The sequence below is a fragment of the Mus caroli genome, unplaced genomic scaffold, assembly GCF_978045245.1.
Source record: "Mus caroli unplaced genomic scaffold, Mus_caroli_1 scaffold_10, whole genome shotgun sequence".
Taxonomy (NCBI): domain Eukaryota; kingdom Metazoa; phylum Chordata; class Mammalia; order Rodentia; family Muridae; genus Mus; species Mus caroli.
The window spans coordinates 41,333,983-41,357,352 of record NW_028227265.1 but is presented as its reverse complement, the minus strand read 5'-3'; the positions used below and the strand labels follow the sequence as shown (position 1 = coordinate 41,357,352).

General features: G+C 43.2%; 1 protein-coding gene across 6 annotated transcripts in view; it reads left to right on the top strand.

Annotated features, from left to right (window-relative positions):
• The window catches only part of Tent4b (terminal nucleotidyltransferase 4B), a 62,997-nt gene that overhangs the window by 27,203 nt on the left and 12,424 nt on the right, over nucleotides 1-23,370 (top strand). For all 6 annotated transcript variants that reach the window (XM_021169770.3, XM_029480474.2, XM_085843728.1 and 3 more), the window contains 5 exons: nucleotides 16,854-16,977; nucleotides 18,705-18,751; nucleotides 19,387-19,507; nucleotides 20,519-20,626; nucleotides 22,148-22,276. In XM_021169770.3, the coding sequence (XP_021025429.1) occupies nucleotides 16,854-16,977; nucleotides 18,705-18,751; nucleotides 19,387-19,507; nucleotides 20,519-20,626; nucleotides 22,148-22,276 (529 nt within the window). The remainder of the gene's footprint in view (nucleotides 1-16,853; nucleotides 16,978-18,704; nucleotides 18,752-19,386; nucleotides 19,508-20,518; nucleotides 20,627-22,147; nucleotides 22,277-23,370) is intronic.

Sequence of the window (23,370 nt, the reverse complement as noted above, 5' to 3'; positions counted from 1 at the left end):
GTGTATGGAGGGAGGTCAGAGGACAACCTGTGGAAGTTACTTCTCTAGTTTCACTATGTGGATCTTAGGGATTGGACACAGGCAGCAAGTGCCTTTACCCTCTGAGCCACCCAATAGCAACTCGGTTTGTTTGTTTGTTTGTTTGTTTGTTTGTTTGAATGTAGTTATCCTCTTAGGTGTAAATTGATGTCTGATTGTGGTTTTCATTGATTACGCTGTGGTGGTTTGAATAGGTATGTCTCCCATAGACTTCTGTGTTTGAATGCTCGGCACTATTGAGAGATGTGGCCTTACTGGAGTAGGTGTGGGCTTGTGGGAGGGAGTTTGTCACTGTGGGGCAGGCTTTGAGATCTCCTATGCTCAATCTCTAGCTGGGATGGAATTGCGTCTCCTTGCTAGCTAAAGATTTCGATGTAGAACTCTCAGTTATCTCATCTCTGTGCTGCCATGGACTGAACCTCTGAACCTGTGAGCCAGCCTCAGATAAATGTTGTCTTTTATAAGAGTTGCCTTGGTCATGGTGTCTCTGCACAGAAATAAAGCCCTATCTAATATAATGGCTAACGGTGCATTTTTATGTGTCTATTGCAATCTTGTCTTTCTTCTTTGGAGAAATGTCTGTTTAGACCTACCTTTCTTTTTTTCCCTTTTGCATTTTTGAATCATGCTTCTTACATAATCTGTCAGGATAGTATTCCTTTATCAAATATATAACTTGCAAATATACTCTCCCATTCTGGGGGTTTTCTTTTACTCTCATTTTTTAAAAAACTTGGCTTTTAAATTTTTTATGTGTATGAGTGTTTTCCTGCATGCATGTCTGTGCACCATGCCTGGTGCCCTTGGAGGTCAGACAAGGGCATTTGGTATCCTGAAACTGGAGTTACAGATGTTGTGAGCCAGCACGTGGGTGCTGGGAATTGAACCCTGGGTACTCTGGAAGACCAGTAGAGGCTCTCCTAATCATGAGCCATCTCTCCAGCCCAGTCCTTTATTCTCTTAATACTTTACTCTTTTGCACAAAGGTTTACAATTTTTGATTAAATTCAATTGGTTCTTCCAATTGTGTGTTTAGTGGCATGTCTTAAGTCAGTGCCAAATGTAGGGTTTCTTTCCTACAGTGTGCTTTGCAGAGTTTGAGGTTTTAAGTGTGGCTTTTTGGCACTTTGAGTAAAATATTGCATATCGTTGAAGGTAAGTGTCTGGCCTTATTCTTTTGTATGCGGATATCCAGTTCCCTCAGCACCATTTGTAGCATGATCTATTGAACAGTCTTTGCTCACTAGTTTGAGTTATTTTTATTATGTTAACTAAGAGTGCACAGAAATAGAAACTTGTGTTCAAGGATGATTTAAAAAGAAACAAATTTACGAGTTAGAGATGCTATTGAAATCATATAAGGTGTTAATTTTCATGGCATCTCATGATGCCACTCGAAGTGAACATTGGTGGTGTTGTGTGATGTGGAAGTGTATTTAGCTCCTGGCCATAGTGGCACCCTTCGGTTATGAAAATTTGGCCCTTGCGGCAGTGTCACCTGCTCTTACTTGGCATGCATGCATGGGTCACCAAGTTGTGCTTTGCTCTTGGCTGTTAATACAGAGCAGGTAAATCTCTTGTGTGGCCTGAGCCGGACAAGCAGGTGCAGCAGTATGTGTGTGCTGGGACACAGGGCAGCCCTGTGCTCCCAAGGAAGGCTAGTCCTTAGCCCACACAGAAACCATGTGAGACTTCCTGTGGCACCGTCCGCTTTCTCTTGTGCTCCTGAAGGGTTAATTCCCCCACCCCCCACCCCCGTGTTAGCTGTGAAGAGGGAATTATTTACACCTCGTTTGACAAAGGGAGCTTGTTTTGCTTTTCCCAGAGGAATTATTTACAGGATCCTTGCTTCTGTGCTCCTTCTGTGGTTGGTTAGGGCCCTTCCTCATGGCTAGTGACCCCAGCTCAGTTCCACTGTAGCCACAGCTTTTCATTGACTGCAACTAGATTCAAAGCTTGTACTCCCAGTCTTCGATGGGATTAGGATGTTTGCTCTTAACACTGATGTTACTGCCAAGATTCTGTCAAGTTGAAGATTCACTACATCAGTTTTGTTTGTATGGCCATAGAGTTCTTCACAGCTAAATTCTTAACTGGGTTGTCCCTGTTTAAAGTGCGAGACTACCCATTTGATTTTTAACTATTGAAAATGAGTGATGCTGAGATAAGCTGCCGGGTGAGGAGCTCATGCCCCTGGGGCAGAGAGGTTCTTTAACTGTTTTCTGCTTAGAAGATAGATACAGTCTGGTTTTGGTTGTTTAGTGGTTTGTTTTGAGACAGGGTTTCTCTGTGTAATCCTGGCTGTCCTGGAACTCACTCTGTAGACCAGGCTGGCCTCAAACTCAGAGAGATCTTCCTGCCTCTGCCTCCTGAGTGCTGACATTAAAGGTGTGTGCCACCACCACCTAGCTAGAAGATGGAGTTTTTTTTAATGCTGTTCTGAGCAAAGAGTCTTCACTTTGTAGGCTGTGAAGGCAAGTGGCTGAAATGGGAAGTGAAGCTCTGCCTAGCTGCTGGGAGGAGTGGCTCCCCCCCCCCCCCCATGGAAGTGTTCCTTGTCTTGTATGCATGTCAGGAAGTGTAGTACTCTTGTATGACTTCAGGATGGGATTCATTTAGTAGGATAGTATACAACATTTTTCTAAGTTTGTATCAAGTCATAGCTAAGCAAATAATATAGATATATATTTTAAATAACCAAAACAAGAGTGTTATGTGAATTAACACATTATGGGCTAGGTATGGTGCCACACCCACCAGTGAGAGTTTGACCATGCTCCAGTGAGTATACAGACAATACAAACTGGGCTTTTTTTCCCTTTGATTTTTACTTATTATTTTAATCTATCCGTCTGTCTATCTGTCTATTTTGATGGGGGGGGAGATAACAAGGGTAAGGTGGTCATGGAAGACTGGGAAGTGAGTGTGATGGGGTGCATGATGTGAGTCCCAGAGGATCACTGAAAATACTACATGGGAAAAAAAAAGAGAATTTCAACATATGAACCAGGGAAATGGCCTAGGACGGAGAGAGCTGAGTGGCAGAGCACTTGCCTGTGTGCAAGGCTTCGGGTGTGACCCCAGCACTGCAAGTAAATAATAACAAAAGGGAAAGGGTTCACTGGTCCAGCAATGTAGATAGATAGCAAAATATTGACACTGAAAGACAAAATGAGTAACCCTACAAGTATTTTCTGCAAAATTTGCTTTATATGCTTTTTTTAAATAAAATTATATATAACTATACGAGATGCAAAACTAAAGTAGTAAAAAGGGCATATTAATTGTTGCTGACGATGGGTAAAAATAAAAGCAGGCTGAATTACAGAAACCCAAGAAAGCTTGGGAAACTGTCAGTGTGTTCACCATCACGATTATAAAGATAGTCTGACATCCACTGGCCAAAATCAAGTTTTAATGTGTAGCTTATTATTATACTTCAGTGTTATGGAGCTAAAATAATACCGGTAAAAACCTCAGCCTCACTGGGTGGTGGTGCACACCTTTAATCCCAACACTCAAGAGGCAGAGGCAGAGAGGCAGAGGCAGAATCTGTGAGTTCAAGGTCAGCCTGCTCTGCACAGAGAATTCTAGTACAGCCCGGGCCAAATAATACAGAATAAGACAAGTCCTTATTCTCATCGATGTGTATCCTCGTTAGCTGGGTAATATCCCACGAGCTGATAGTTCTAGGGACTTGGGCCCAGGCCTCACATGCTAAGAAAGAGCACTAAGCTACATATCTATTCAGTGTTTTGAGATAGGGTCTTGCTGCATAGTTTAGACAGGCCTAGAACTCATGATCTTTCTGTCTCAGCTTCCTGAGTGCTAGAATTACAAACATGCATACCAACTTGGCTGATAGAGTAGTTTATTCTAAAATGCATTTAAAATTGGAACCATGCGAAACAATCAATTTTAGTAATATAAAGTTTTAATTATGAGGGATTTTTTTTCTTTTTAAGATTTATTTTATTTTACGTGTGTGCTTTGCCTGTGCCCTGTGGAGCTCAGTAGTGGTTGACTACTGGAGCTAGAGTTAAGGATGGGTGTGAAGTACATGTGGGTCCTGGGAACACAACCTGGGTCCTCTGCAAGAGCAGCAAGTGCTCTTAACTGCTGGATCACTTTTATTAGTTAAAAAAAAAAGTGTATATTGTTTTTCTGCATGCATATCTGTGTACCTCTTGCATGTCTGGTGCTTGCAGAAACCAGAATAGAGCATCTAATCTCCTGGAGTGAACTACAGTTGGAAGCCAATATGTTGGTTCTGAGACTTGAACTGGGCCCCCTGGAAGAGCAGCAAGTTTTTTTCTTAACCAGTGAGTGAGCCATTTCTCCAACCCTAATGTGATTCTCTTCATTAGTTTATCTATTTACTTATTTCAGGAAAAGCCTCGCTATGTAGCTCTAGCTGGCCTGGAGCTGGCCTTGAACTCACAAAGATCTGCTTCCTGAACATTGGGATTAAAGTTATGTTCCAGCATACCTTGACTCTCAAGTACACCATAGTTTATGGCATTAAGTATAGTCACAATGTATTGTGGCAATTGTCACTATTAAGTTCCAGAACATTCGTCACCAAATAGGAATTCTGTTCCTTTCCAGCCCCTGGCAACCAAGAGGCTCTGGATTTCCTTATTCTTCATGTGTCATGTAATAGACTCATACTGTATGACGGCCTTTGTGTGCTCAAGGTTTATTAATATTGTGGTGGGTCTCATCAATTCATTCTTTTTTATATTTATTGCATGGATAGATTACGTTCTATTAGTTGTGCAATTAAAATATATTAAGTATATTTTCTTAGTCAGTGTTCTATTACTGTGAAGAGACACCATGAGCACAGCAACGCTTTCAAAAGAAGGCATTTAACTGGGGCTGGTTTATAGCTTCAGGGGGTTAGTGCATGGTTCTCATGCTGGGACACATGGTGGGATGTAGGCAGACAGGGTGCTGAAGGTGAGTTTAGAATTCTACATCTAGATTAGTAAGCTGCAGGAAGACATGCACACACCCACACACGCACACTGAGCCTGACTTGAACATTTGAAACCCCAAAGCCCATCTCCAAGGGACAGACTTCCTCCAACAAAGCCACACCTCCTAATTCCTGTCAAGTAGTGCCACTCCCTAAAGACCAAGCATCCACATATACAAACCTGTAGTGGCCATTCCTCTTCAAACCACCGTGTGTGTGTGTGTGTGTGTGTGTGTGTGTGTGTGTGTGTGTGTATAACTTAATATCACCATTTGAAAGCGTACAATTTATGTTGTTGTCATTTCCCGTCTCCAGAAATTTTTATCCTCCCCATCTGAAACTGAAAATACTGCTATATTTTCTCTTCCATCCTTGCCCCTATAGCCATGATTGTCTATTATGTCAAGATTATTCCTGAGATTTGACTTCTCTAGGGACCTCATAAAAATAGGATCAAACAGTATCCTTTCGAGTCCAGCTGATTTCACTCTGCATAACAGTGTCCTCAAGGTCCACTCACTTTTTATCCACCATTCCTCGCCCATAGACTCCTTCACTTGGCTCTGCCTCAGGCTAGCATGAATAACACTGCTGTGAACAGGTCTCTTCTGGAGACCTGCTCTCAGTTCTTTGGGGGATACACCCATGTGATAATTCTGTGTTTGTTTGTTAGCTTTTCTTTAACAAATTGCCATGATTCTCTTCCCCTGCTGTTCCATTTTATATTCCCTGAAGCAGAGACAGGGGTCCTCCAGCTGTGTCACATGCTTGTCTGCACACGACACGTGTTTCCTTTTGTTTGTTTTATAGAAATCACCCTAATAGCTACTATAAAATTTGAATACACTTTACATTTTAATGTATAACCAAGTCTTAATGTATTGCTGGACAGCAGTTACCACTAAACCCTTGTGGGAGTGTGGAGGACTCTGACAACTGTCAGTCTCCTCTTCAGCTTTATTTACCCCCAAATATCAAGGCGGCCCAGGGAAGTACACAGTGTACCTTGGTCTGGCATGTTACTTTTGAAGACTCTATGGAACCTACAGATGGCAGAAGTCAGCAGGTGTTCCCTGTAGAGACAATACGTACTCCTTATTGGGTCTGTGGTCTCTGTCTCAGCTGCTGCACTCTGGTGTGCTGGCAACAAGCAGCTGCAGTCAATGTGGATGGGGTGAGGGGTGTTGATTGTATTCTAGAGTAGTTATTCATGTGTGCTTGAATTTGAATTATATATACTTTTTAAAAATTTATTTTGCTATTTTATGTGTATGAGTGTTTTGCCTCCACGTACGTGCGTGTGCCACACTCATGCTTGGTGCCGGTGGAGGTGGTGAGCCTCCATGTGGGTGCTGGGAACCGAGCCCTCCTTTGCAGCAACAGTGCTCTTAAGCACTGAGCCAACTCTCTAGCCATGATATATGCTTTTCATGTGTCCCAGTATAATTCTGACTTCTTTTCAACCATTTAAAAATAAAACTATAAAAGCACTTTTAACTTGTGGAGTGTATACGAATGCCTTTGTTCTGCCTCTTTGGGTATGAACTCTGTTCGAGAGAGCTGAGTGGATGTGGGGGAGGGGGACGAATGTGGTTTGTTAGAACTTTCGGAAATTCATTTTCTGGTTAAGGCAAAGGGTACAGCACTTAGCTGATAGCAAGAAATGCTATGCCCAGAGTAGAAGACCCTAGAATTACAGATGAGGTAGGTGTGTCTATAACAACTTACATGAAGAGACCAGGACTGGCACAGTGCTCAGCATGTTGTCTACTGTTAAGTGCTTTATGGGACATAGGTGGGAGGAGTGTCTATAAGAACAAGAAGGATGGTTAGTGGCTACCATTTCTAAATGATTATTTTATTGGTGGACCTGTCTCAGAGGTACATGGTCATTGCTCTGTGCCTGAGTCTCGAGTCCATGAAGAGCTGAGAGAGCTGAGGTCTGGGAGTCACATCAGAACTTGGACATATATGGAGTGACAGGCAGTAGGCGAAGCCTCTTGGCTTCTTACACACACACACACACACACACACACACACACACAGGGACTGACAATGAAGGAAGGTGCTGTCTTCCTGTTTCTGCTATAATGAAACACCAGAGACAGTTTTTTTGGTTTTGTTTGTTTTTTTGTTTGTTTGTTTGTTTTTTTACAAAGAACAGAGGTTGCTTTCATTTAGCTGAAGCTGAGAAGCCCAAAGTCAAAGGACCCATGCCAGATTCAGAGCTGCTTGCTGCACATGTCTTCTAAGCCCCTTACTAGAATTGTTCTTGGTGCTCCGTTCACAGCAGCTGAAGCACTTTTTACCCCACGCCTCCAACCTCTGCCAGCCCCTGCCATTACCTGTCTCCAGATGTTTCAGCACCTCGGATAGTTATAGCAGCAACCCCACTCTGAGTACCAAATCGGCAGTAGAATTTTGACAGAGGCAGAAACAAAAGGGATGTAGACAGACAAACCAGTGATTTCTTAGGAAAATTAGCTTATGGAGGGACAGAAACCCCTAAGCAGGCTGTCTAGAAGTGGAGGATGCTGGGATGGCAGTACTCTGTAACTCTTGCTTCTGTCCAGAGGTCTCAGAGTTAGGGAGCCAGTGGTGTGTCTGTCAGTTTGAGACCAAAGGCCTTACAGACTCAGGGATGGGCTGCTATAAATTCTGGAGTTCAAAGGCCAGAGAACCTAGGCTTCTGATGGCCAGAGAGGCCTCATAGTTGTGTTGTTATGAGGAGATCTCTAGGTGTATTTCTCTTTGATTCTCTCTGTTAAGGGAATGGACTGGTTTCCATAGAAGTTCTAATAACTAGAAATTAACTGTTTTAGAATCTTTCTAATGTTAATAGTAGCATTATGGATACTTGGACCAGAGAATAAGTAAGAGCCTATGGACACAATAAAAGTCCCTCTTCAAAGCTAGAGGCTTGTCTAGGCACGGCTTTGCACAGAACAGGAAGGAATATGGAAGATGGCCATTCTCCATGTAACTCTCCGAGCCAGCACCAGAATTACAGGTTTCATTCTTTTTTTTTTTTTTTTTTTTTGGTTTTTCGAGACAGGGTTTCTCTGTATAGCCCGGGCTGTCCTGGAACTCACTTTGTAGACCAGGCTGGCCTCAAACTCAGAAATCCGCCTGCCTCTGCCTCCCGAGTGCTGGGATTAAAGGCGTGCGCCACCACGCCCGGCCAGGTTTCATTCTTATGTGAAAATTTCAGATGCTCTGTGAGTTTGTTGTCTCTAGTGACTTTATTAAGTAGAACAGAAGCTAAAGATGGATGGAGAGAAGTCAGAATGTTATCATCAAAAGGAACCAATTGCAGAGCCCAAATTTAGACCCCTAAGCTGCTCTGAATGAATGATGGTGTTGGCTTTAAGTTAGGTCAACCCTAGTCACAGGCCTTTTTTTATGATAGGGTCTCATGTCATTCAGGCTGGCTTTGAACTCACTGTTGTAGCTGAAGGTGACCTTGAACTCCTGGTAACTCCACCTGCACTTCTTGAATTGTAGGCATGTGTTGCAGGAAATATTAAAAAAGGAACAGGCACATTCCTGTTCTTGTGTCGGCAACTCTCTGCCCTAGTGGCCTGGCTGGCCATGCACTGGCAACCTGTTTTTATCGAGTGGAGTCTCTAACTTACAACTCCAAGATCTCTCCACCCAATTTGCTAGGTTCCCTCTGGCAGGTCGCTACCATGCCAACCCCATGATTCAAATTCCCCACACCTCTGTGGTGCACCTCAGGCAGACCCACACTTTGCTGCCGTCCCTTTCTCTCTTGAACCCAGAGGAGACGGGAAGGAAAGCACCACATAAACTTAGTTCACGGTAATCGCAAGTAAGTGTTAGTTTGAAAAAAAAAACAGGACTGGAGAGATGGCTCAGAGGTTAAGAGCACTGACTGTTCTTCCAAAGGTCCTGAGTTCAAATCCCAGCAACCACATGGTGGCTCACAACCATCTGTAACAAGATCTGACTCCCTCTTCTGGAGTGTCTGAATACAGCTACAGTGTACTTACATGTAATAAATCTTAAAAAAAAAAAAAAAACAGTTAAAAAATATAGCTTAATTTTTTTTGTTTTTTTTTTCCGAGACAGTGTTTCTCTGTGTAGCTCTGTAGATCAGGCTGGCTGTGAACTCAGAAATCCGGCTGCCTCTGCCTCGCAAGTGCTGGGATTAAAGGCATGAGCCACCACTGCCCGGCAAATTTTTTTCTATAGAACTTATATTTAGCTGTACAAAGTTTATAGCAGAATTGAGTGGAAGGTACAGGGATTCCCTGTATAGCCCCGGCACTCCCTTGAGTCCCCTTATGACGTTCTGCCCAGAGCAGCATAGTTGTTCAGTTAGTTAATCTTCATTGGCGTGTTGTTAGTGAGTGGTCCGTGATGTGTATTGGTGCTGTAGTAAATAGTTAATCTCAGTTGAGGGTTTCTGCCCCACCTTGATCATTCAGTTCCCAGAGAAAAGACACACAATCTTTATATTTATAAGCCTTAATCAGCTCTAGAGCTGGGCAGTTATCTACCCTCTATGGCTATTATGTCTACTACTCTATCAATAACCCCAAGTTATAACTTGCTATGTTGCCTCTGGACAGCTTTTAACTCCAGTTGGCCAGCCCTCATGGCCATGTTTTTATTTCTCAACCACCCATCGAGTCTTCTCTCCACCTTCTCCCTCTCCTAGAAGTCCTTGTCTCCTGCCCCAGCCCAAATCAAACTCCACTTCTCTGTCTTCTGTCCAGCTATAGGCTGTAGGCATCTTTATTCACCTATCGGGGATAACTTGGAGATCAAGGTTACATATCATTACTTGGGTCAACCCAAGAATCTCCTCCCTGGGGGAAACTAGGGCCTGTATTTAGCATTACAATACATAAAAACAGACTGAATATCAGCATATCAGTATTTGCTGGAACTTCTTACTTAGTGGAATGATGAATCCAATATGCATCACATAGAATTGTTTTTATTGCCCCAAAATTCTTTGCTCTGTGTCCCAACTCTTAGCAGCCACTGAGCCTTCTTCCCCCGTCTTCAGTTTGACTTTCCCCAAGATGTCTTAACAGTTGGAATCACACAGTTTACAGCCTTTGAATTTGGCTTCTTTCACTCAGCAGCCAGCATTTAAGGCCCTTTAAATTTTTCCTGGCTTGGTAGCTCTCTTCGTTCTCATGCTGTGTGATCTTCCTTTGTACAGATGCACTAGACCACATTTCCTCTGCTGAAGGCCATGTTGGGTGCTTCCATCTGGGCAGCCATGAAAGGCTTGCTCTATATGTCCTGGTGTAAGCTTTTGAGAGCATGTTTTTAGCTTCCTGGATTGCTGGATTATAAACTTTGAGAATGTTTGTCTATTGATTGATTGACAGACAGGTTCTCACTGTGTAGTCCTAGCACGGAACTCAAAGAGATGTGCTGGCCTCTGTTGGGATTAGAGGCATAGCCACCACTTCTGGCCTCTAGCTTATCTTTTCATTCTCTTGTTAATTTTTTTTCTTCCCCCAAACCTTTAAAACACACAAACAATCAAAAAGATAAAAGAAAGTATGTGGAAGCTGGGGCAATGTCTTAGTGGTTAAGAGCACTGGCTGCTGTTCCAGAGAACCTGGGTTTGATTTCCAACACCCACGTGGTGGCTCCTAACTGTCTTATGCCCTCTCTGGCCTCTGAGTACACAGACATGCAGGCAAAATACCATACACATAAAATTTAATAATGACAAGAACAACACAGATTGTGAGTGGTGACCCAGTGACTGGGATCAGACCTGCACGCACATTAAATTATGCCTGTGTTGAATTGTCTTGTAAAATTAATTATCTGTTAATGGTGCTAGCTTATTTCCTGACGGTTTGCTTTGTGCTTGGTAAACAGTAAACCTTGTAGAGATACAGATAGAAGCTGCCTAATATCTGCACTCCTGCTCTCCCCACTCAGCAGGTGGGAAGGATGTTAAATGTCTATGTTAAATGCTTCCCCCAGCACAGGCTGGCTGTGTAAAGCTCAGGTTTGTTTTTGTTTTTATTGCTACTTTAAGGAAGAAAGAGAACCTGGGACATGTGGCCCAGGGTGCTCGGACCGGAGTGCCTCTGCATGTGTGCCTTTGGTTGGTTTTGAGCAGAAAGAATTTGGTAAGCTATCAGATCAGCATGTGAAGAAAGGTGGACCTGGGAAGCAGAGAGCAGAGGGAGGAAGTCCTGGTGACAGTTGGGACTGGGAGTAAGATGATCTTTGGTTCTGGTCTTGTGGCATTTGAGGTGACAGCCTGGCAGAGGTGTCTGGCATTAAGCTGGAATGCCTGAACTGGCTAACTATGTTTCTGTTTCTACCATGAATTCTGGAACCTTCTGGAGCCACTTACATTGCTTTGTGGTTTTGTAGGGCTTGATTGCTCACTTCCCTTAGTGTCTTGGTATAGTTGAGAAAAATTAAGTAGTATAGAAAGTTGTAAGTGCCTGGCCTTCCCTGGAGGAAAATACCACCAGCTGTTATAGCTACTTTGGAAGTTGGTCTCAAATTTGAGTATGTAATTCTGACACCAGCAGACACTCCTTGAACGTGTATGAAACCGACCATGACTTGTTAGTGCTCTGTACCAAAGTGCTGACACTGAGTCCTGGGCTTGGGGTCCTCCTTGCTCCCTGGTAGCTGTGCTGCCCCACACTTGACTACAGAATTTCTTCTACAGTTGCTCAGGCTCCCTAGTTACCTTGCTCTACAAGGTAAGATTATTAAAATAATTTTCTCCTTTTTTTTTTTTTGGTTTTTCGAGACAGGGTTTCTCTGTGTAGCCCTGGCTGTCCTAGCACTCACTTTGTAGACCAGGCTGGCTTCTGCCTCCCGAGTGCTGGGATCAAAGGCGTGCGCCACCACGCCCGGCTAAAATAATTTTCTCTAGTTGATATATTTCCTTGTTACAAAGATTTAGTTTTAAAAAATACATGCCATTAACATACATTTTATAAAATGGGTCATGTAAAAGTATACATTTCAAAACAGTAAATCCCTTCTCTTCCATGTCACTGCTTAAACTTAATCACTGCTAATAGTAAGTTCCAGATCTTGCTTTGTGGGAACAGGGAAATGTACAGCTATCCAAGCCAAGCACATACACGTGTACATAACATGTATCACGCGAGACACTAACTGTAGAGAAGACAACTCTTAGGACCATTATGTCACTAAGCAGACTGTAATCCTCACGGAAGGGTAGACAACAGATTCATGCCGGTGATGGAAATCCTTCTGGGTTCTGTTGTTGACTGTAAGTTTTTAGCATTTCCTGAATATGAGTTCTGTGCTGTGTATCCTTGTACCCATGTCTTTATATTAACCCTTATGGAATATTTCTGAAGGGTAGAGTTAGGGAGTTTGGAAATTACATGAACCTCTGAGAGATTTCGTAACTTATACTTCCACCTGTAGCATCTATGCTTTTTTCATCATCCTTTTCAAAAAGTGTCCACTCTTAGCTACACTAAGACTTAACTAAGACTAGTTACTAATAGTTCTTGGGTGGATATAGTCAGTGCTTTTGTGTAGCATTAGATCCTTGTGTTAAGAAGCCTGGATGGTGGTTGTAACAGACTTTGTTTTACCTTTGTGTTTGTATATTCCCTGCCCTTATAAGAGAAGTGTGACTCTTTGCCTACTTTAACTTTTAGAAGGAAAGCACTGTTATCCCAATGGAGGACACTTGGGTAGAGCAGCTTCTCTTGTTCTCTTAAAACACAGACCACCGTGTGTCCAAGTCTGTACCTGGGAAGCTACCAAGTCTGTAGCAGATGCCAGCTGGGTGTCTATCCTTCTAGTTCTGTAGTCCCCTGGTCTAGTTCATGCTAACCTTACTTACCCAGGGATAGCAACAGAGCTTTTATCACTGGTGGCCCCAGCCCAATTGCAAGCCCCAGGTTGTGGGGTAGTATGCAACACTTTTACTAGATTATCTTATAAAAGCTGCCTTCAAGGAATAAATGGCAGAGATGCAGAAACACAGGATGGTCTGGAGGCTCCCCAGGTTCAATGCCAGTGGAGTTGAGATGTGCCCCCTCCTGGCTCTTGCTCACCAGCAGGGAAGCACCAGCATGTTCTGTTAGTAAGCTCTGCAAGACCAGGCCTTTTGGGCAGGTGTGGGAAGCTTTATCCTGTAAACATGATCAACTCGGATCTTCTCCCTGATGTCAAGGTGGCAGGGAAGAACAGGAAGACCTCTTACCCTGGTCTTCACAGCATCATCCCGATGCAGTCCACCATCAGTCAGGTATCAGTGGACAGAAAAGCGTGGAGTGCCTAAATGATTCCAAAGATTACAAAGTTGTATTTCAGGAATCAGGGACAGACCAAATCATAATTCTCACAGTCAGGGCAGTGGTGCATAGTGTAATCTTGGTCACACAGCTCAGTTCTCAAGATCTGCAATTTATAATTTCATCTGAGCTTTACTGGGGGGGTGGGGGGGTGATGTTTCACAGAACTTCCTGGTATTACTGTGATCCAGACCCTGGAGAAACTGTTTTCTGTGCATAGTTAGATGGCTTTAGAGGCATGCAGCTGCATTGGTGTGTGAAAGACAGCCTACAGAACTTGTCTCTGTCCTAATTTATCCTGTCATGATACCAAGCTTATACCCAGTCAAGAGTGGGCACTTCAGAGACAGACTTTAGTCTCTGTAGTACTTAGTCAGTAAGCACTTAGATTCATGTGATTCTATGTTAGCAAAGTCATGTAGGCCAGGCTGGAGAGATGGGTTAGTGGTTAAGAGTGCTGGCTGCTCTTCCAGAGGTCCTGAGTTCAATTCCCAGCACCCACATGGTGGCTCACAACCATCTGTAATGGGATCTCATGCTCTCTTCTGATGTATCTAAGTGTACTCATATACATAAAATAAAATAAGTAAAATCTAAAAAAAAAATGTTTCAAGAAAAAGAAAAAAGTCTTAACAAGCCAAAGAGACTCAAAAGTACTGAAGTCTGCTTTGAATGTTTATGAAAAATGTACCAAGATTTATTACTGCTTGCATTGTGCACGCCACTAGTTGCATAGAGAAAGAAAGGGTGTGTTTGACATGACTAAGAGGACCCTACCTGGCCTGAGATGGGTCTCCTTTTCTTACTAATGAAAGGCATTTTGCTTTATTAGCTTGGCCTTCTACCTTCTTCACACAGATGGTTGTGTTGGCATATGATCATCTAAAACCCTAGCACTGGGGACAGGAAGACAGCAGGCCTGCCTGAGCTGCATAACAAGACCCTGGTTTAAAAAACAAAAAAACAAAAAACTGTGGGGGCTGGAGAGATGGCTCAGTGGCTAAGAGCACTGTCTGCTCTTTGAAAGATCCTGAGTTCAATTCTCAGCAACCACATGGTGGCTCACAACCATCTGATGTAAAAAAATCTGATGCCCTCTTCTGGTGTGTCTGGAAACAGCTACAGTGTACTCATAAATAAAAACAAATCTTTAGGAAAAAAAAGAATAGAGAATCCTTTAAAAAATAAGTAAATAAAACTGTGGCAGGGATTCTCTTGACAAGCACTCACATGGCCCCAGGTTCTTCTAGCAACTTAAGGAGCTAAAGAAATACAGTAACTTCTGGGAGCAGAAGGGCGATGATAGTTCATAGACTATTAAGTACTTGCATAGTCCTTTCCTTTATAGTGCTGGCTATCCAATCCCGGGCTCCACATCACATGCTAGGCAAATACTTTTACCGCTAAACTGCAGCCTAGCCCTTAGGGAAATCCTGTCTTAAAACTTGTAGAACCCTGAATAACTTCCTGTCAAATTAATGTGCTGGCAGAAAGCCCAGGATCACAGCACTGAAAGCAAATTTTAGAATCTTCCCTACCTTAGCATTGTGTTCAGAAAATCCCTCTGTAGGGTCTTTGCATTATGATAGTCTAGTTTGTTTTCATGAATAGTAACAAGAACCTGTGGTCCCTTTCTGAAACCTGTCTGTGGGGCAGCAGTGCAGAACAGACCACTAGCACCCTTTACAAACCCCGCTTTGATGAGTTTTTTTCTCTGTTCTTGGATAGAGATGGCTCAGTTTGACAAGTCCTGTTCATACTATACACATTCCCAGCGGGCACATTCAGAGAACAGACTCTCTTGACTGGTGTCTTCTGACATAAACTTTAACTGGCAGGTGGACTCTACATTTCTGTCTGCATTGAATCAGAAATGATGTAAGGAAACCTTTATATGGTAGAGGTAGTCAAGTTTTCAGTTCTTCCCCCTGGCTAGGATGCTTTATCTGGAAGCTACAGATAAACTCTTATAAGGCACCCCTGACTTCTTCACCTGCCCAGTCCCAGAAGCACCTTACCTCGGGCTGGGCCTGAGCTAGAACTCAGAGGGTTTTTTAGGCAGCAGAAGAAGCAAGAACAAAAGGTTGGTTGCTCCATTGGTCCCATTTTTTAAGACATCAGTGCCTCATGAGGTAAAAGTTGCAGCCAAGCTGGGCGTGGTGGCGCACACCTTTAATCCCAGCACTCGGGAGGCAGAGGCAGGCGGATTTCTGAGTTCGAGGCCAGCCTGGTCTACAAAGTGAGTGCCAGGACAGCCAGGGCTATACAGAGAAACCCTGTCTCGAAAAAACAAAAACAAAAACAAAACAAAAAAAAAAGTTGCAGCCAGTGAAAGTGAAAAAGAAAGGATTTTTCCCTTCCTCAAAGCTAGTTTTGGTCTACTTGAATTTCTGTCTTCCCACTCTATGGCCAGTGGATTTTCTAATTGCAGACACCCCCACTAGGGTACCCCTGACTTCTTCACCTTCCAATCCTAGGGAGAGCTTAATGTGTGCTTCTCTTCTGTCTCTTCTCACTTCCTCTCTCCACGGTAACTCCCCAGGGTCTCAGGGACTTGGAAGCAAGGAGTGGCTTTGGTTCTGCCCAAGGCCCAGTTGTCCTTTGGTCCCAGCCAGCTGTCTGTGTGTACAGTGTTTCCAAGCTTCTGTCCTAGGTCTTCTGTGATGATGTGTTCTAGGCCTTGCTGCTCTGTCCATCTGATACGATCTTAAATACTCCACATTGTAGTCGAGGTCTCCCCAACCCTCCCTTTAAATTTCTCCTCCCCTCCCCTCCCCTCCCCTCCCCTCCCCTCCCCTCCCCTCCCCTCCCCTCCCCTCCCCTCCCCTCCCCTCCCCTCCCCTCCCCTCTTTTCTTTCCCTTCCTCCTCTTTTTCTCTCCTTCTCTTTTCATTGAACATACCAGGGCACATGCTCTACCACCAAGCCACACCTTCAGCCTAGCCTGACCTTCTTAGCTTTGTCGTTATCCTGAGCCTGTATTCCCTTCCTGATGGGCCTGTTACATGAGATGCTTTGGTTTCATGCCTTGCCCACTGTAGTCTATGGAAGCTGCAGCTTTCTCAGAGCCCTTCTCTGCCTGACATTATTCTCAGGGCACTGCTGTGGGTCACTGACTAGCTTGTTCATTTGACAGTTAATTCATTAAGCAAGTGCCACACTGTTTTGCTTCTTGTGGCGAGGTGGGATAGTCAGGAAGCTCTGCTGCCTGGGCTCAGGGCCTGCCTTCCTGATCTATGCCTGCAGAGTCTGAGACCTGGCCTGTATGACTTTGGTTTTTAAAAAGAAAAAGGAAGGCAAAAACTCACCTACAGCTTAGTAGAGGACCGCAGAAGGGATTTCTTACTTTCTTTTAATTAAATTCTGTATATTACCACTTTAACTTGTATGATTATAATATTAAAATGAAGGCAAAAATTTGCAAGTATAAATTCATCAGCTGAATTATAAGACTTTTAAGATTATTCACAAAACTGACTTCATATTGGATTGGCCCTGCTCACATTTGCTTTCTGCTTTTTTCTTCAGTCTGCACGAAGAAATCAGTGATTTTTATGAGTACATGTCTCCCAGACCCGAGGAAGAGAAGATGCGGATGGAGGTAGTGAGCAGGATCGAGAGTGTGATTAAAGAGCTCTGGCCCAGTGCTGACGTGAGTACTTGTCCTGGACCTGGGCTTGAGGCAGAGCCTGCCCAGACCCACTCACACTGTAAGTGCTTTGGCAGAGGTAGTCTGCTTTACTTTGCAGCAGGGTCTTACAATGTCATACCCATGGCTGGCCCTGAACTCAAGCCTCCTTAAGCTTCCCAGACATGTGCCACACCCAACTTTGGTCAAATCACATCTCAAATCGCATCTTACAGCCTGTAGACTTTGGGGTTTGGTGATGACTTTCTTCCACTCAGATGCTTTACCCAAAACCTGTTCCTCTCAGTTCTGAGTAGCACCAATAAAGTGGACAGAACTTAGGCTCATTAATGCAAGGAAAAGATAGGTCCAGCCTTAGTACAGTAGTTAGTTGCTGGAAGGGATTTATCAAGGCTTCATCTTTGTTTTTACTCTAGCGCGTCTGTGTAAACATTACAGTTGGCTTGTAGCTGACGGCATTTCTTTTGCTACTTGAAGTTGACTGGCTTGGGCAAATGCAGGCGAGTGTGTGCCTCTCATGGCAAAGCACTCTTTGTTCCCCGGCCAGCTTGTTTTGATTACTCAGCCAGTGAGCAGATTTGTTGCCCGAGTCTCCACTTTGTGTGGATCTCTTATTATTGGCATTAATACTTAAGTTTTTAGGGATTCTTTCAGGTCTGCTGTAGAATCCTCGTTGAGCAAAGAGTAACTGACTTTGGTGCATAGTTTCCTTAGACCTTCCTGAAGTGATGTAAGGGAAGCCAGAGGCAGGTCTGTCCATTTGGCAAAAGAAAGAGGTCCAAATATAGGTAAAGAATAGAAGGGAAGGCACAGGTGCCCTTCACTGCACTGTGACTGCTCCCTTGCTCTGGGGCAGAGCAGAGATGGCTCTACCTGGCATGCCTCTGTAAGCACTGCTGACATCTAGTGGCTAGAAAGGGAAGCTGCTGGCAGTGCCATGACCAGCACAGACCCTATAGCAAGGGAGAACCTGCCCCAGGTTAAGATGCCTCCATCTTTCCACGTTTCTGAGGTAGGCAATTGTATTCATACAAATAGAAGTGCAGAGATATGGCTAGGTTCTGGAACTTTTTTTTTTTTTTTTTTTTTTTTTTTTTTTACCAGAATGGTTTAGCATTTTCCTGACTTGGCTTACAGACACATGTATTGCCTGGGTGCCACTGTCCTCAGTGGACCAAGATTCTCAGTTGATAGCATGTCAGGATCTTGTACAGACTGCTCCTGGTACTCTCTTGCACTGACCTACACATCAGCACATGGTCAGCAGCTGAAATATTCTGAATTCATGAGAGAACTCCTGCAGAGAGGACAGAATTAAGGATTTGTGACATTCCTTGTCTTGTAAAAGAATACTAACTAGCCTTTGAAACATAACTTGTGAAACTTGTGTATAATGTGTACACATGTATATTATTATATGTATATGTAGGCATGTGTGTAGAAGTCAGAGGACAGTTTTTATAGAGTCAGGTTTTTGTCTACCTCTATATGTGGTCTGGGCATCAGGCTTGCATAGCGAGCATCTTCAACTGCTGAGCCATCTCGATGGCCTCAACGTCTCTGATTTAGATTATAAGCTATGCTCTGAGCGAATGCCCGTGAGGCATGGTGTCCCTACTTTAGGAAAGCCTTGTATTGGGACCTGTTCATTCTAAAACACCAGTAGAGGGCAAAAGGGACATGCATTTCTCTGTAGGTACCTTAATGTGATTTTTCTTCCCTTGTTCTAGGTCCAGATATTTGGAAGTTTTAAAACTGGCCTGTATTTACCTACCAGGTTAGTATATTGATGAAGTTTTGAAGGGATTACTGTCCACTGGGGCTATCAAATGTGTCTGAGTAGAGATGGGGCTTGTTTGTTTATTGTTTTTGAGATAGGGTCTCTGTGTAGTCTGGGCTGCCCTAAAGCTTGGTGAGAACAGTTGTCATAAGTGAGATATGGAAAAGGCACATAAATAATGAGACTGGAAGTAAATGTGTGTATTTACACACTGGAAGTCAGCGTGGTGCTCTGGCTTTATGCAGCTTAATAGTCCGATCACATCTCATTGAGACAGCACACCTGAAGTTTAATACCAGAAAGCTCTAGGAAAAACCAAACAAACCAAAAAACCATTCACTGATAGAATCTAATATGTCTGAGGTTTTGTCTCTGTCAGCATTATCTCATGTCCTGGGGCCTGAGATCTGTGAAATACCTGAGGGTATGAGGTTGCTAAAATGGACACTCCCTGCTTCTCCTCTCCTCTCCTCCGCTTCCCTTCCAAAACTTACCATCAGCACACTGATGCTCTGAAGCAGAGAGGGAAAGGGATTCTTGTTACCCTAACTTGAAGTTGGTAGGCATAATTGTCAGCTACAATAGAGACCTGATTGATGCTTCTTGAAACCTCCTTGCACGTGTCCCTACAGTGACATCGATCTTGTGGTGTTTGGGAAGTGGGAGAACCTGCCTCTCTGGACCCTGGAAGAAGCCCTTCGGAAACACAAAGTCGCTGACGAGGATTCCGTGAAAGTTCTAGACAAAGCAACGGTAAGTTCTTAGCATTGTGTCTTTGTAAGCCTTATTACCTGCAGGAGAAACTTGGACTCTAATCTCGCATAGCACAGTTGGGATGTGACTCAGTGAATCGTTTTGTGAATGTCACAGTGACTATGCATAAAGACTTATTGGAGAATCAAAGTAACTTGTCCAGGCTATACATTTCTTTAAGAATAATACCCAATTTTTCATGTGTAATGAAATATAAAAATAGATTACTAGCTGAACATTGGTGGCACAGGCCTGTAATCCCAGCACTTAGGAGGCAGAGGCAGGTGATCTTAGTTTGAGGCCAGCCTGGTCTACAGTGTGAGTTTGTTTCTGTTAAATAGCCCCTAGTTATAACAGAAGATATTGTTATTTTGCATTTGAGATCTTGTCAAGGCCTTTTTTTTTTATTAAAAAGGATATGTTTTTATTTTGTGTGTGTGTTTTGGAGCTACAGCAGAGGGCTTTGTATCCTCTAGAGCTGAGCTGCAAGCAGATTGAGCCACAATGTGGGTGCTAGGAATTGAACTTAAACTCACTAAGTGATGACTCTTAGCCATTGAGCCATCTGTATAGCCTCTGAAGTCATGCTTTCTATAGAGAAGTCCTGTAGTAAACAATGTTTTAAATAGAATATATTGTATTTTTATGAATTTATTGCTTTTTAGAATTTTTAGAATTTATTGCCTCTTATGAACTTTTTCATTTTACTTATGTGTGTGCATGCCCCCCCATCCCCCCTCTCCCCCCCATGCCCTGTGTAGGTCTGTGCGTCAGAGGACAGTGTGGTGCAGTTTCTCCACTCTGTGAGCTGGAGGTCCAGCTCAGGTTATCAAGCTTGGCAGCAGACGCCTTTGCCCGCTGTGTTGGCTGGTGCCTGGTCCTCAGAGCACTTCATGGTTTTGTGGTCTCGTGAGAAGCATAGAGGTCACAGGTCTAGCTAGTGACCTTGCGTCCTGATTCTGCCACTTACTTTGGGAGACTATTTTAAACTTTTATGTCTTCTTTTTCTAGGTTCCTATTATTAAATTAACAGACTCTTTTACTGAAGTGAAAGTTGATATCAGCTTTAATGTCCAGAATGGCGTGAGAGCAGCAGACCTCATTAAAGATTTTACTAAGGTCAGATACGGTCTATATTGTGAAGCTATTGAGAACGTTTGTCTGTGCTGTGCTGTCTTCTGCCCAGCTTATGTATGTGTGCGGCTGACACATGAGTGCATTTCTTGTGCTTCCTGTGCATGGGTTTATGAGAGGTTGTGGACACTTGTGAAGACCGCTCTGTTCCTTAGGCTGAGTGACATGGAGCTGAGATGGCACAACAAGCTGACTCTGGCCAGTTTTTAATCTCCACGTTTACATTAGAATCTTTCCCAGGGAGCCTTTTTTTTAATCCCAAATTCTCTGTCAGGAGATACTTGCAAGTCTTACTACTTTATCTTGAGGTAATGTTAGTTGATTTCAATTGGTTCCAAAATAAAGAAGTTGCCAGCATCATATATACTCAGAGCATCTTACAGCCCAGACCTGCAAGCAAGCGCTCTGTCCACTGCACTCACTGCTCTTAAGCAGTTCTCCAGTTTCTAGACATTTCAGTTTTTGTATTTTGGTGGTGTTTTTTTTTTTTTTTTTTTTGTTTTTGTTTTTTTTTTAAGTTTTTCAAACAGGATTTCTTGTGTAGCCCTGGTTGTCCTGGAACTAACTCTGTAGACCAGGTTGGCCTTGAACTCACAGAGATTCTCCTGCCTCTGCCTCCCACATGCTGGGATTAAAGGCATGTGCTACCACTGCCCCGCTTTTTGCTTGTTATTTTGAGGCAGAGTCTCACTATGTGGTTGGCCTCAAGCTTTTAATCTTTCTAACACAGTATCTGGGATTGCTGGGATCATAGTTGTGTCCTACTGCGGCTTCTGCCTGCTGGACCTTGCTTCCTTTTCCCTATCAGGCATGAAAGAATATAGAAGATAGAAAGAAAAAGAAAAATATCTCTTTTGCAGGGGTTATGTATATGTGTATAGCTTTTCATAAAAAGAAACTAGACGTTCCAAATTGTTTGCTTACTAACAAACAATAGAAGATGACATGAAAAGCCATGGCCATCCACTGTAGGGGGCCTTGTGTTCTGTGCCTGGAGAGTTAACAGTTCTGGAGGGTTTTATCTGTCAGTTCTAAGAGCTCTGCTCCGTCTTCTGTAAAGTAGGAAGAGCAGGCCTGGGTGGTGATCTGTCCACTGGATGATAGCAGGCAAGACTGTGTGTACTCAGGTAGCTGCAGAATGGAATAGGGGACCTTGCTGTACAGTAGAAGGCCACACACAAATGATTTCTTGACTTTCTTACTGGATTAGTGTTGAGGTGCTTTGGCCTTTGTGCTATTTCTGTTATCTGTTTTAAGAGACCTTTCTGTGATCATAATAATATGGTTAGATAGTTAGTATGTCTGTTCAGACAGCATGTGGCCGCCATTATTTATGTCACCATGAGGAGAAAGCCTTTTATTACTTAGAAGGGTGACTTTGAAATTGAATATATTACATATATCTACCAAATTTTGTATTATAAGGACCAATTTATGCCCCTGGTGATGCTTTGGGCTATTAAAATATAGGAATTCATTGAAAATGTAATTTCATTTCTCTTTCAGAAATATCCTGTATTGCCATACTTGGTTTTAGTATTGAAACAGTTCTTATTACAGAGGGACCTTAATGAAGTATTTACAGGTGGAATTGGTTCTTATAGTCTCTTTTTAATGGCAGTCAGTTTCCTTCAGGTAAGTTGTGTGGGTGTGCTATATCAGTGTGCACTGGAAAAAAGATAAACTACTTGCAGAGATATTTGGGGAGAAAATTTAAATCAGGAATTTTTACAGTACTTCTCCTTTAAACTGGGTACCTTTTATATAGTTTAGCAAATTAAACATTCCTAGGAGAGAGATTGAGACTTCACTAGGTATGTTAACATGTAATGTTTGGCCTGGTTTCTGTAAATGTGAATGCAATAACAGCCAAACACACAGGGCTGTCTGGAGCTCACTGGTCAGTCAGCAAGCTCTGGGTTCAGTAAAAGACCTTATTTCAGATGGAAAGTGATTATGGAAGACAGCTGATGTCAGCAGCAGACCTTTGGCTCCTGCATGCCTCTCTACTTACACTTAGACATTCATTTGTACATATAAATACACACACCACTTGAACATATATATGCAGACATGCTAGAGCCGTCCACACCAAGGAACAGACACACACACACACACACACACACACACACCAGCAGCAGCAGCAGCAACACTGGGAAATGGCTCAGTCAGTAAAGTACTTGCCATTGCAAGCTTGAGAATCTGAGTGTGGATCGCTGAAGCCCACTAACAAGCTGGAAGCTGGTCACAGCAGCAGGTGCTTATAGTCCCAGCACTGGAATGGCAGAGACAAGAGGATCCCTGGGGCTAGCTGGCCCACCAGTCTAGCCCACTGGGTTCAGTACTTCAGTGACAGACACTCTTTCACTTGCCTATCATGCATAAAGTCTAGGTTCCTTTCCTTAGCACTGTTATCTGAAAAACAACAAGTATGGTGGCCAGATGTGGCAGGCAGATCTCCGTGAGTTCAAGGCCAGCCTGGTCTACATAGTGAGTTCCAGGACAGCCAGAACTACATAGTGAGACCCTGTGTTGATAAACCTAAATATATATATTATAATACATTGTGGGCAGTGACTTAGGAAGACACCTCTCATCTACTACTGTCTTTGATATACATGTATACAAGCACACACCAGAAATAAGGATACATCTAAAGCAGTTGCCCATGGAAGTTCAGCTATAATTGAAACATGTTTTTTGGATAAGAGTTTTAGTTTTGCCTGTTT